Source organism: Hypanus sabinus, chromosome 20 (assembly GCF_030144855.1).
Source record: "Hypanus sabinus isolate sHypSab1 chromosome 20, sHypSab1.hap1, whole genome shotgun sequence".
In the NCBI taxonomy this organism is placed as follows: Eukaryota; Metazoa; Chordata; class Chondrichthyes; order Myliobatiformes; family Dasyatidae; genus Hypanus; species Hypanus sabinus.
In genome coordinates, this window is record NC_082725.1 from 40,396,122 (window position 1) to 40,411,353 (window position 15,232).

General features: G+C 36.7%; 1 protein-coding gene across 1 annotated transcript in view; it reads left to right on the forward strand.

Moving 5' to 3' along the window:
- LOC132378207 (collagen alpha-6(VI) chain-like) overlaps positions 1–15,232 on the forward strand; it is a 127,493-nt gene that overhangs the window by 34,968 nt on the left and 77,293 nt on the right. Inside the window, exons 10-12 of the mRNA XM_059944917.1 lie at positions 68–637; positions 2,075–2,394; positions 5,055–5,133. Of these exons, the coding sequence (XP_059800900.1) occupies positions 68–637; positions 2,075–2,394; positions 5,055–5,133 (969 nt within the window). The remainder of the gene's footprint in view (positions 1–67; positions 638–2,074; positions 2,395–5,054; positions 5,134–15,232) is intronic.

The following is a 15,232-nucleotide window of genomic DNA, read 5'->3' on the forward strand; positions in this document are numbered from 1 at the left end:
GTAGATAGGGGAAGGTAGAAAGGAGTATTGTGACCTGAGATAAATTCATAATTGTTTTTTTTCATAGATTGTGTCCTCGAGAAAGCAGACATTATTTTCCTCATGGATGGGTCATCAAGTATTAATAAGGTTGATTTTGACGAGATGAAATCTTTTCTGAAACGCCTGATTGACATTTTTACTATCCACCCAAGTAAAGTCCAGATTGGTCTGGCGCAGTTCAGTTCAGAGTTCCAAAAAATAGCTGACTTAAAAGATTTCTCAACAAAAGAATCCTTGCAGGCTAAACTTGACCAAGTAACTCAAATGGGAGGAGGTACCAGAATTGGATTTGCCCTGCAAAATTTGGTCTCCATGTTCACAAAGGAAGCAGGTAGCCGGAGTGCCACTGGAGAACCCCAAAACCTGGTTGTGCTCACCGATGGAGAATCACAAGATGAAGTGGGTCCTCCAGCTGATCGCTTGAGACAGGATAATAGAAATATATTTGTTGTGGGTATAGGGAATGTAAAACCGAGACAACTTCTGCGAATCTCAGGGTCCAGATCAAACATCTTTCAGGTTCAGAATTTTCAAGGCCTGAAGAAAATTAAAAAAAGGTTTGTCCGCAGTATCTGCACAGAAAGACCATCATCAGGTGAGTGAATAGCTCTTTTTCTTCCTTTTATTTAATTGGTCAGTGTTGATTACTGTCTGTATACAGATTGTCAGGAGTATATACGTAAAATTTCTACAGTTTTGCAATATGGTGTAGACCGGTTATGCTATCATGTGACCCCAAGCACATTTGAAAGCACACCTTACCAGTGGTTGAAATAAATAATAACAAATTGGTATGAATAAAACCATAAAATATTTAAATTAATGTGAAAAGCTCACTTATTTCCTTTAGGAAAGTGAACTTATTGGGCTTACTCCAGTCATGCTATCAGTTGCACCTTTTGCTTGATTCTCAGATGACTTCTGAAATATGTCAGTCTGTTATCTCTTCTGATAAGTTATAGAAAGAAAATATAGCCAAGTCTGCACCCTGAGAATGAATGTATTACTTATTAGCTTCCAGAAATGATGAATAGAAAGAGTAGTTTGAAAAGTAGAATAATCTCTGAGAATGGAACAAGAATTAAAATTGGAAATGGATTTGGTTTATTATTGTCACATTTACTAATATACATTGAGAAAGCTTGTCATGCATGCTGCTCATAAAGATTAAATCATTACTCAGTGCATTGTGGTAGAACAAGGTAAAATAATAACAAGGCAGAATCTCAAAAACAAAAAATTCTCGGAATCTAGAAGTCCAAAGCAACAAACACAAAGTGCAGTTGCTATACCAAGCTGTTATGCAGCAGGTATGATGCTTTTAAGGTGCATCAAGAAAAACTGATAAGTGATGATGGGATGTGACAAATTTCTTTAGCCTCCTGAGGAAGTAGAAGTGTTGATCATGGTGACTACATGATGGGACCAGGATAGGCTATTGATGATGTTCTCTTCCAGGAACTTGAAGCTCTGGACGGCAACACCACTGATGTACAGCATGTGCACTGCTTCCCTTCCTGAAGTCAATGACCAGCTCTTTTGTTTTGCTGACATCGAGGGAGAGTTGGTTTTCATGACACCGTGTTATTAAACTCTCTATTTCCTTCCCATACTCCAGCGCATCATTATTTGAACTACAGCCCATTACAATGGTATCATTCACAAATCTAAGGATGGAGTTGTAGCAGAATTTGTCCTGTGGAAGGACATTATGTAGTCTTGGCTCTGTGCCCTATTCTGTGATGGATGTTTAATCCAAAGAGATTCACATGACTTCAAGCTGGTCCAAAATGTCTGATAACTTAGTAGGGAGTCTGATCTCCACTGGTCTCTCAAAGCTGATTGCGAGGGACTTTCCTTTCCACATGATTAAGCAGTGAAACAAAATAACGTTGTCATTAAATTGCTTGGAATGTTGAATGACTAGACTGTTCCCTTTTGATATTAGATATACATGGCACTATCAGTAGAATAAACAATGAGAACCTGATTGCACTGGAACATGTTTGTAAAATGGTTCTTTTCCTTCCAGTATGCTCCATCGATATTGCTATGGGACTAGATCTCAGTAATCATGTGGGATTTCTGGAATCACATGGCAGTCATCTGATTGGCATCATTGAGAGAATGATGGATCTCCAGAACATCAGCTGCAAGTCAGGCAATGGTATCACAACTAAGATTGGATTTCACCGATCGAGTTCGAATTTTGATCTGCAATTTAAGCAGTTTAAGTCTAATGAAATAAGGGAAGAACTAATGTCAATGCAAAATGACAACAGGATCTTGAACGCCGATTATCTGCAATCTTTTTCGAGGCTATTTAGTCTGAAAGCAGAAGGAAATGTGAAGGTAACACTTGATAAGTCTGGGGAGACAATACCTACAAAAAGAAATCATTGGCTAGAACTGATGTTAATTCATTTCGTGTGCTATACTAAAGTTGAATAATTTATTGGGAGTAAGATTTATAGGTTTTAAAAAGGAATCACAAGTAAAAGATCACAGTAAAGTTGGATTTATCATCTTGTTTAAAATTAAGAAACTTGGGTCTGAGCCAAATATAAAGGAAATTACCAAGGACTGAGGATAGAGTTGGTTAAAACAGATTAATAGATTAAACTATGAATGAACAATGGCAGCTGTTCAGTGAATATATTTCCCTGCAAAAATATGTCTAGATGATGATGAAAAATAAGGGGGGGTGGGTGAGAGAGGACAGAATGAACAAACCAGGGTGAACCAGAGGAGTTGAGGAATGTACTGAATGGAAGGAGAATACCTTAGATGGCAAAAAATAGTCATAAACCCGAAAATTAGGTTAAATTTGGATTCTAGTAAAGGAGGAGTAAAATAAAATCAAGGAGAAAAATAAACAGTTTGAGCAAACTAATGAATATATAGAAGAAAGTAACATTTGGCGTGACTTTATGTACAGAAGAAAGGAGGGAGTTAAAAGTAAACATAGACCTATGGCGATACTAATGGGGACTGGAGAAAAAGTAGAAGAGTTGACCAACATATTGTTCATTCTCCAATGGTAGAAGATACTACAAACATCTCAGAAATGCTAATAAATGGAGAGGAGTTAAACTGTATCATCGCACATTTCAGAATTAACTCTTTGGTGAATTAACAGGGCCAGAGAATGATAATTTTTCTGGATTTAATGATGTTTGCTTTAAGATTGTAAAATAAGTGGCTATTGAGATAATGAGTGCTTTTGTTGGAAACTTCCAAGACTCCTTAGAATCTGAAAATCTGTAGGTTTGGAAAACACTAATATGGAATTGTTATTCAAAATGATAAGAGGCATAAAGCAGGTAACTGTTGGGTTTATTAATTTGGCAAATATTAATGGAAAAATGTAAGGATGAATTAACGTAGAGATGATAGTAAGAAAATCATAACCTGGTCAAATAGAATCAGCATGGCTTCGTGAAGTCTTTTCTGACTAATGTATGAGTTTTTAATGGAAGTTTCAGCCAGAGTGAATAGAGGGAAACCAGTTGATGTTTCCTGGAGTTTCAGAAGGTGCTTGACAAGGTGCATGCAACAGATTTCCTTGCAAGAAAGGGTTTCATGATGTTAGATGTAAAATAATAGACTGGCTAGAGGATTGACTAACAAACAGGAGACAGTGTGTAGGGATAAGAGAGTCTATCTTATGTGGGCAGACTATAATTAGTGGAGTGCCACAGAGGTTAGAGCTGTTATAATAAAACAGTGGTACAGAGGAAGGAAATGAATGTACTGTGGAGAAATATACAGATGACACAGAAGTGGAAAAATGGCAAATAGTGAAGAGGATTAAAGCACTTCACAAAGAAATATTAACGGATTAAGTTTTAAAAGTCAAAGATTGATTAAGAATTGTCAAATATGTCTTTGTGCATGAAATCTTGATTCATGAATGTGACAGGTTTTTTTTAGAGGTAATGAAGGTGATTGAAGAGGTCAGGGATGTAGATGGTCACTTGCCTGCTTGGACTTTAGGAAGGCCTTTGATTAGATCTCACATGGTAATCCAGATCATATAGAAACCAAGTTTGTTGTTCAGTCATTAAGTCAAATCTGACTCTTGGTGACCTCATGGACTCCTCAACATTAAGCCTTCTTGGTGGAAAGTTCTCTCAATGATCCCCCAAGGTCATATGCATTGTCTAGTAATATTATCTATCCATCGTAGTCTCTGTTATCCTCCTCTCCTTCTTTTACCTTCTGTTTTACCTAATGAGAGAGTCTTCTCCAAGGAATCCTGTCTTCTCATGATGTGGCCAAAATATTTGAGCTTTTGTCTCATAATCACTCCTAGTGAGCAGCCTGGCTGAATTTGACTTGTCAGATCTTCTCACTGTCAAACAAACTCTTAACACTTTCCTACAGCATGCAAGTTCAAAGGTGTCAAATCCTTTGTATTCAGCTTTACTAATAGTCCAGCTCTCAGAGCCATGCATCACAACTGGATATACCGTGGACTTGACTATACGGATCTTCGTAGACAATGTTATGTCTCTGCTCTTCAGTATTTTATCTAAATTTGCCATTGCTGCCCTCCCCAGAAGTAAGCGCCGTTTAATTTTGAGGCTGCTGTTACTATCTATAGAAATCTTTGAGCCAAGGAAGAGAGAATCTGTCAATGCTTCCCTTTTTTTTCTAGATACAAATGTCAACTATATCTTTGGAAAAATTCAAACAAGGTAATCTTTGAAGATGAGACCCATTGTCCAACTTTCCACGCCACAATGATACTTGAACTTGAATTTCCATTGGCGTTTTAGGTGACTGCATCTTCCCTCTATATTTCAGGGTTTCCAAGTATTGTGTAGTAGATCTATTCCAAACATTTATTTCAGTGATAAAGCCTTCATACAGTAAATAGTTGCAGTTTTGCTAAACCCTTCATGGTACTTTGCTATCAAAAGGAGTGAATAGTTGGTGAACTGCATACAGTGGTTTCCTTGAGTTGACCTACCCATTCTGATTGTACATTTTAAACCCTCTCTTTACAGGTAATTGTAATAGTTACAGATGGAATAGATGATGAAATTAATAAATTAAAACAAGTATCAGAAAAACTCCGACTTAAAGGTAACTTGCTTGGCATTTACATGCAATACTGTTTTGAAGATATTGTGAGCACTAATTTATATCATTAATGAGAAGTGTTCGGGAATATAATTTTATCTGTTAAATATTAAATGCCACATTTTCAATTTGAATCCAGAGATCATATTTTGTTTTCAAATCTCAGAATATTTTCAGATATTTAGAAGAAGGCAATTTCAATGCAGAAGTGGAAACAGAATAAAATAGGAAATGTTTGCTTCTACTTGAGCTTGTAATGGCACTTTACCCAAACAGTTGAATGGCTAGTCAGAGATTATATCAGCTTCATTTTGCCTCAAGCTGTGCCAATTTTTCTGATGGTAAATAATTTAAAGTATAATGGAAGAGTTTCTTTTGGTCTGTACTTTTAGGTATTTACACTCATGATTTATTTAATTATTACACAAAGAGTGCCACAGTAAGAGCTAAATACCAGAGCTGAGCTGAGAGTGATAGCCCTCGACATCAAGGCAGCATTTAACTGACTATGGCATCAAGGTGCACTAGCTAAAATGGAGTCAATGGGAAATGGAGGGAAAACCTTCTGCTGGTTGGAATCATACTTGACACGAAGGAAGATGATTGTGGTGTTTGGAGGTCAATCATCTCATCCTCAGGATATCACTGCAGGAGTTCCTCAGGGAAGTGTTATAGGGCAAACCATCTTCAGCTGCCTCAGTGACTTTCCTTCCTTCATATGGTCAAAAGAGGGAAAGTATTAAGCCCCATTAACCCATCAAATATAATATTTTTTGAAAAATATTTGAACTGAAAAGAGGGGCAAGAATGGGGAAAAAGAATGGAAATACAAAAAGTGACACTGCGGAGCCTGCAGACGAGAGGAGTGCAGCGGCTCTCCTACCCGACGGTGGGCTAGCAAGGCAGATGCTGGGCCTCGTTCAGGCGAAGTGGCGAATATATTCAAAATCCTAAAAGAAATAATGGGGGTCGAGAAAGATATAAAGCAGCAGCTCCATGATATTAAGTCAGAACTCACCAGCGTCAATCAATAAATAGCAGTGGCAGAGACTCGAATTGAGAAGGTGGAAGATCGCATTCAAAATGTGGAATGGATACAGAATAAGACAATAAAAATATTACATCACCAAGAAGGTAAACTGCTTGACCTGGAAGGAAGATCAAGGCGGAAAAATATCAGAATCTACATCGTTCCCAAAGGAGTGGAGGGCTCGTCTATGACAGTGGTTGTCGGAAAGTTTCTGTGGGACACATTGGATCTTCCCCCGGCTATGGAGCTGGAAGTCGAACTCGTCCCGAAAACTACCTGGGATAGAAAGCCATGCTCAATAATAATTAAATTCCTTCAGTACAGCACCAGGGCGGAGATTCTACGAAGGACCTGGGGTAAGAAGAGAGTGTTTTTAGAGGATAAATTAATATATTTCGACCAAGGTTAACCCCCCCCCCCCCCCACGGACCGCCAGAAATGCAAAGAATACTCCAAGTACTAAATCAAAATAAGATTAGATTTCAAACTCCATACCCTGCTAAACTTCGAGAGTTTCATGACAATGGGATGCGGTTGTACCAGACAGAGGAAGAGGCGACTGCAGACTTGAAGGCCAGAGGGTTGTTGGTCAGCATGACCAAAACGAAAGAAAGCCTGGCTGAGGAATTATCCTGTTCTGCTTGGGAAATAGTGCGAGAATCGAGAAGGCAGGAGACGGGAGGAGGCCGAGATAAATATATCAGGAAGAGACCAGGAGTTTCCCAAAGACAGAACTCACCCCCTTCAGAAGAGCCGTAAGGTTTGGCTAACTTTAAAAATGTTGAGAAGCTAAATGGAAGCAAAAGTACATGGTGATATACCTATCTCGAGAAATACTTATTATAATGTGGATTTTATATTACTTAGTTGTTATTCTTTATTCGCTCACTTACTCCTTTTTCCCTATCAAAATGAGAATATATATATGTGTGCATATATGTGTTTGTATGTAACATTTGTGTATGTGTATATATATATATATATATATATATATATATGTGTGTGTGTGCGCACGCACGTGTGTGTGTGTGTGTATATATATATATATATTTGTGTGAGTGTGTGTATATATATGTATATATAGGAGGAGTACACAGGGAAATTTTTTCTGTGTGATGGAATTATTCACTGCCTTTTTTGAGTACTGCACTGGGGGCCCTCAACTCACAAGTAGGAGGGGTTATCCTGCACAGCTAGACGTTTCCTCTAGCTCAACGCAGGGTCATCTACCAGAGACCTCAGCCTTGGAATCACAAGTTCGTTGCCATTTTTGTTATTATTTGCATTTCTTGGTTCTTATTTGTTCAGGGAGTAGATCGATTAAGTTTTATTCTAATTTCACTGATACATTGACAGATAAATACAGATGGCTAAGGACGAGGCAAAATTCATTTCTTTTAATGTCAATGGGCTATTAAATCCAATCAAACATAAGACAATTTTATGCACAATGAATAAAGAACAAGCCCATGTAGTATATTTACAGGAAACTCATTTAAGTGATAATGAGCATAAAAAACTAAAGAGAATGGGCTTCACTAATCTGTTTTTCTCCTTATATAAATCAGGACATAGGAGAGGAGTTGCTATTTTTATCTCAAGTAAGCTAAATTTTGAAAAAGTATTCAAAATGGGAGATAAAAAGGGCAGATATATTCTGGTAAGGGGGAATATAGATGACAATTCAGTTACTCTATTGAATATATACACACCCCCGTGAAGTGATATTGGTTTCTTTCAGAAAATTGCTGATATTCTGGTAGTGGAAACAGAAGGTCTCCTGATATGTGGGGGAGACTTAAATTTACAATTACAACCAAACTTAGACTCTTCAAATAGAAACACCTATGAAACAAAATCTTTACATAAGTAAGTTAATGCTCATTTTGAGGATGTTGGTTTAATTGATATATGGAGAGACCTTTTCCCTGACAGAATGGATTACACTCATTATTCTGCTCCCCATTCTGTATATACAAGAATAGACTATTACATAACATTTGGAAAAGACAAAGACAAAATAAACACTTGTGGAATTTGGACAGTAGATATAAGTGACCATGCACCTATATATTTATCTGTTGATTTTGACCTACAACCAAAGAATAATATTTAGAAACTAAATTCAAGTCTACTGAGTGATCCGTACTTTAAGGAACAAATTAAAAAAGAAATTGGTCTCTACTTAGAATTTAATGTTAATGGAGAGGTTTCACCTCCCATTTTATGGGATACTCTGAAGGGGGTCTTAAGAGGGAAAATTATAGCGATATCTTCATGTAAGAAAAAATAAGGGATAAAACATTAGAGGAATTACAAAATAGGCTGAAGGAACTAGAGAAAAGACACAAATTGAATTTGGCACAGGATACATTAGGGGAAATTAAAAGAATTAGGAATGAAATAAATAATTCGGCTACGCAAGAAATCAGGAAAAACTTAATGTTTCTGAAACAGAGACATTATGAAAGTGGATTGAAATCTATGAAAATACTGGCATGGAAACTGAAAAAAAATAGCAGAAAATACAATTCATAGAATTCGGGACCGAAGAATGAAAATGATAAAAAATAAGCTAAGTGAAATTCAAGAAGCTTTGTAAGTGTTTTACAAAACTTTATATTCCAAAGTTCCAGGGGGAAGCATAACCCAAATTGACACCTTCTTGAATTCTCTAGAGTTACCCACTTTAAGTGAAGAACAAAATCGAACAATGACTGCTGACATAACTGAAGTTGAATTAAAAGCTGCAATTACTAGGCTTAAATTAAGCAAGTCACCAGGATCAGATAGGTATACAGCAGAGTGGTACAAAGAATTTAAAAACGAGTTAATTCCTGTTTCACTCCCCACACTGAACTGGGCTCTAAAAAAGGCACAAATGCCACCAAGTTGGAAGGAAGTGATCATCTCAGCTGTAGCGAAGGAAGGCATGGATAAAATGGAATGCGGGTCATTTAGACCAATATCTGTTCTTAATGTAGATTATAGGTTATTTACCTCCAACATGGCCGAACAATTAGAGCAGTTTCTACCCATACTGATACGTAAGAATCAGACAGGTTTTATATGACGATGCAGACACAAGACTATATACCAATATACGAAGGGCACTTCACATTATGGATCACATACAAAAAAATAAAATCGAAGCAATAGTGATAATCATGGACACTGAAAAAGCATTTGATTTGGTTAATTGGAATTTTCTTTACAGAGTTTTACAAAGATTTGGTTTCCAACACACAATTATTAAAACTATACAGACACTATATGACAATCCTACTGCTAGGATTAAAATCAATGAATATTTATCAAATAGTCTTACCCTAGAAAGGGGCACGAGACAGGGTTTTGCATGGTCACCACTACTCTGCGTTATATCTGGAACCAATAGCTGAATACAACAGGCAAAATGAAGGTATCAGGGTAATTACTATTAAAGAGACAGAGCATATATTGTCTCATTATATGGATGTCATTTTGATCTACCTAGGGCAACCAACATACTCTTCACCTAAATTGATGCAATCCTTTGAACAATATGGCCAAGTATCAGGATACAAGATCAACATAGATAAAACCCAATTACTTTCATATTACTATAGCCCACCAAGAGAAATTGAAAGTCGATACCCCTGGGCATGGCACACGGAGTCTTTCAAATATTTGGGCATCATTATGCCAAAAGATTTGGCAAAATTATCAGAATGTAATTATCAGCCTTTATATAAAAAATTAAGGAAGATGTGACAAGATGGAGCCTGATTCCTTTTTTCAGTCTCAGTTCAAGGATTCAGGCTATTAAAATGAATATACTGCCCAGACTGCTATATCTCTTTCAGACCCTACCAATAGAGATTAATCAAAATCAATTCAATGAATGGAACAAGATGCTATCAAGGTATATTTGGCAGGGTAAAAGGTGTAGAGTTTGTCTCAAAACATTGCAATTAGCAAAGGAAAAGGGGGGGATGGGGCTTGCCTTCTCTTAGAGATTATTATTTTGCAGCACAGTTGAGAGCTGTGATATGTTGGTGCAACCCATCATATGACGCTCAATGGAAAAACATTGAGGAGCGGGTGCTTCCCATCTCCATACAAGCAATTTGGCTGATAACAACCTGCAAAGGTACATAAATACTATTGATAACCCTTGGGTGAAATTGACTCTTAAAATATTGAAAACTACTATAAAAGAATATAATCTAGAGGGAGATATTGCAATTCTTAAATGGTGTGCATATGACTGAATTTACACCAAATAAATTGGATGCTAGAATTAAGGACTGGACAGCTAAACAGTTCTTTGCAACATAATGAGAGAAGGAACACTGTTCAGTTTTGAAATGCTTAAAGAGAAACACTTACTAGAAAAACAAGATTTCTATCGGTATTTACAGATGTGACAATATGTTAATAAGATACTTAAAAATGTGACCAAGGCAAATACATGCTTGATAGAGCTCTTTAGAAAAGCATATAATTCAGGTAATGGTAGTAGAATAATTTCAAGCATGTGTAAGGGGTTGTCAAATCTTAAAACACATTCAACTTCATACATTAAAACAAAATGGGAGAAGAAAGGAGGGATAATTATATCTGAGGAAGAACGGACAACAATATGGAGATATCAATGGAAGTGTACCCAGTTCACAGAAACGGAGGGCGTTTGTATGGATAAACTTGATAAGATATTTTATTACACCCTCGCAGAAATCCCATTATGATAGTAACCTCCCTGTTTGCTGAAGAAATTTTGGAAATCAAAATGCAAATCATTATCATATTTTACGGAACAGCCCTGTTATCAAAAACTATTGGAGGGGGATACACAATGCCCTACAAGACATCTTTAAATGTGAAATACCCTTAGAGAGTAAGACCATATATTTTGGATATATACCTCAAGAATGGTTGAAAAGAGATAAATATTTAATGAATATACTGCTGGTGGCTGGTAAAAAGACTCTTACTAGGAAATGGTTATCACAGGAGAGCCCAAGTTTAAATACATGAATGGAAATTACAATGGACATTTACAAAATGGAGAAGATAACAGCATCTGTTAACCATAAGGAGGAACAATTTGATTCATAGTGGGAAAAATGGTTTAACTACATAATGCCTCAAAGGCCTGATTTTATTCTCACAAATCAATGACTTTGTTGTTAAAAGAAGATCACTCCCTACTTGTACATAGTTCTTTCCTTTTGCTTGTTTTTTCTTTCCACTCTTTTCTATAAGTGTATACTTCAGATAAATACTTTGTGGAGATTTGTGTTATATATGATTATATGATATATAATATGTACAATGTCTGAAATACATCTTATGGAAATGTTGGTATTTAGGTATTTATATGTTGGAGGTAAGTAACCTATAATCTACATTAAGAACAGATATTGGTCTGAATGAACCGCATTCCATTTTATCCATGCCTTCTTTCGGTATAGCTGAGATTACCGCTTCCTTCCAATTGGGTGACATTTGTGCCTTTTTTAGAGCCCAGTTCAGTGTGGGGAGTAAAACAAGAATTAACTCATTTTTAAATTCTTTGTACCACTCTGCCGTATACCCATCTGATCCTGGTGACTTGCTTAATTTCAGTCTACTAATTGCAGCTTTTAATTCAACTTCAGTTATGTCAGCAGTCATCTTTCTATTTTGTTCTTCGCTTAAAGTAGGTAACTCTAGAGAATTCAAGAAGGTGTCAATTTGGGTTGTGCTTCCCTCTGGAACTTTGGAATATAGAGTTTAGTAAAACACTTCAAAAGCTTCTTGAATTTCACTTAGCTTATTTTTTTATCATTTTCGTTCTTGGGTCCCTAATTCTATGAATTGTATTTTCTGCTACCTTTGTTTCAGTTTCCATGCCAGTATTTTCATAGACTTTGACCCACTTTCATAATGTGTCTGTTTCAGAAACATTAAATTTTTCCTGATTTCTTGCATAGCCGAACTATTAATTTCATTCCTAATTTTTAAAATTTCCCCTAATGTATCTTGTGCCAAATTCAATTTGTGTTTTTCTCTAGTTCCTTCAGCCTATTTTATAATTCCTCTAATGTTTTATTTCTTATTTATTTCTTATATGAAGATATTACTATAATTTTCCCTCTTTCTGCCTTCAGAGTATCCCATAAAATGGGAGGTGAAACCTCTCCATTATCATTAAATTCTAAGTAGAGACCAATTTCTTTTTTAATTTGTTCCTTAAAGTACCGATCATTGAGTAGACTTGAATTTAGTTTCGAAATAGTATTCTTTGGTTGTAGGTCAAAATCAACAGATAAATATATAGGTGCATAGTCACTTATATCTATTGCCTCAATTCCACAGGTGTTTATTTTGTCTTTGTCTTTTCCAAATGTTATGAAATAGTCAATTCTTGTATATACAGAATGGGGTGCAGAATAATGAGTGTAATCCCTTCTGTCAGGGAAAAGGTCCCTCCATTTATCAATTAAACCAACATCCTGAAAAATTATATTAACTTTCTTATGTAAGGATTTTGTTTCATAGGTTTTTGTATTGGAAGAGTATAAGTTTGGTTGTAATTGTAAATTTAAGTCTCCCCCACATATCAGGAGATCTTCTGTTTCCATTACCATAATATTAGTAATTTTCTGAAAGAGACCAATATCACTTCCCAGGGGTGCATATATATATTCAATGGAGTAACTGAGTTTCCATCTATATTCCCCCTTACCAGAATATATCTGCCCTTATTATCTCCCATTTTGAATACTTTTACAAAATTTAGCTTACTTGAGATAAGAATAGCAACTCTTCTCCTATGTCCTGATTTATATGAGGAGAAAAACAGATTAGTGAAGCCCATTTTCTTTAGTTTTCTGTGCTCATTATCACTTAAATGAGTTTCCTGTAAATATACTACATGGGCTTGTTTTTTTTTTCATTTTGGATAGAATTCTATTACGCTTGATTGGATTTAATAGGCCATTGACGTTAAAAGAAATGAATTTTATTTTGTCCTCAGCCATCTGTATTTTCTGTCAATGTATCATTGAAATTAGCAGAATAAAACTTAATCAATCTACTCCCTGAATAAATAAGAACCAAGAAACGCAAATAATAATGAAAATAGCAATGAATGTGTGATTCCAAGGCTGAGGTCTCTGGTCCCTGCGTTGAGCTAGAGGAAATGTCTAGCTGCGGGGTATATCCCTTCCTACTTGTGAGTTGAGGGCCCCCATCGCAGTATTCATAAAAGTTAGTGAATAAATCATTACACAGAAAAGATTTACCTGTGTACTCCTCCTATATATATACATACACACACACATTACATACATACACATATACGCACACACACACACACACACACACACACACACACACACACACACACACATATATATTCTCATTTTGGTGGTGAAAAAGGAGTAAGTGAGCGAATAAAGAATAACAACTAAGTAATATAAAATCCACATTATAGTAAGTATTTCTTGAGATAGGTATATCACCATGTACTTTTGCTTCCATTTAGCTTCTCAACATTTTTAAAGTTAGCCAAACCTTATGGCTTTTCTGGAGGGGGTGAGGACTGTCTTTGGAAAACTCCCAGTCTTTTCCTGATATACTTCTCTCCACCTCCTCCTGTCTCCTGCCTTCTCGATTCTCGCACTATTTCCCAAGTGGAGTGGGATAATTCTTCTGCCAGGCTTTCCCTCGGTTTGATCACGCTGACGGGCAACCCTCTCCCTGCATGTCTGTTGTCGCCTCTTCCACTGTCTGATACAGTTGGATCCCACCTTCATAAAGCATTCGAAGTTTAGCAGGGTATGGAGTTTGAAATCTAATCTTTTCTTGCTTTACTATTCGTTTTACTTCAGAGTATACTTTATGTTTCTGCAGGACTGCGGGGGGGGGGCGGTGTAATCTTGGTCGAAATATATTAATTCAATGTTGAAAAGCACCCTCTTCTTAGAATCTCCGCCTTGGTACTGTATTGAAGTAATTTAATTATTATTGTGCGTGGCTTATCTGTTCTATCTTGGGTAGGCTTTGGGACGAGCACACACTGCGCTCTCTTAATTTCCAGCTCCATAGTTGAGGGAAGCTCCAGCGCATCCCGCAGCAACTCTGACAAACTCAGTCATAGACAAGCCCTCCGCTCATTCGGGAACATTGTATATTCTGATATTTTTCCACTATGATCTTCCCTCCAGATTAAGCAGTTTATCTTCTTGTTGATTTAATATTTTTATCATCTTACTCAGTATCTGTTCCATGTTTTGAACGCGATCTTCCACCTTCTCAATTCGAGTCTCTGCCACCACTATTTTTTGATTGACGTTGGCGAGCTCTGACTTAATATCATGTAGCTGCTGTTTTATATCTTTCTGGATCTCCCTTACCTCTTTAAAAATTTCGATCATATTTGCTGCTTCACCTGAAAGAGGCCCAGCGTCTGCCTCGCTAACACACGGTCGGGTAGGAGAGCCGCTCACTGCACTCCCCTCGGCCACAGGCTCCGCAGTGTCACTTTTTTTATTTCCATTCTTTTTTCCCATTCTTGCCACTCTTTTCAGTTCAAATGCTTTCAAAAAGTGCTAAATTTAATGGGTTTATGGGGCTTAATACGTGTTTTTCCAGAGGAGCTAGTGATTAAACTGCCATTCTCGATGATGACGTCACTGGTAACATCCCCCCCCCCACCCCAAACCTGGTCTTATTTGGAGATTGAGGACAGCTTCTGTCTCTGATTAATATCTTTGTACATGTAAGTGAGCTGCCCAGTATCTGGGCAGTCGTCACCAAGACTCCAAGCTCTAGGATTCCCTCACCTCATCTTTCTGCATCTCTTGGACCTCATTTCCCAAGCCTGCTTTTCGACATTTTTCGTCTGAACTCCACTGGAAGGAGCTGAAGCAATGGGAATGTTTGGGAAGTATCAACAAGTAAATAGACAACTCATGAACAGAAGTTCACTTATGATCCTGTAATGTGTTAAAGTGTAATATTCCAAGAGAAACATCTTAATTAATGTAGGATTCAAGAAGTTGAAAATTATTTTAATAATGGACAATCATTGTTTTTTTCTTT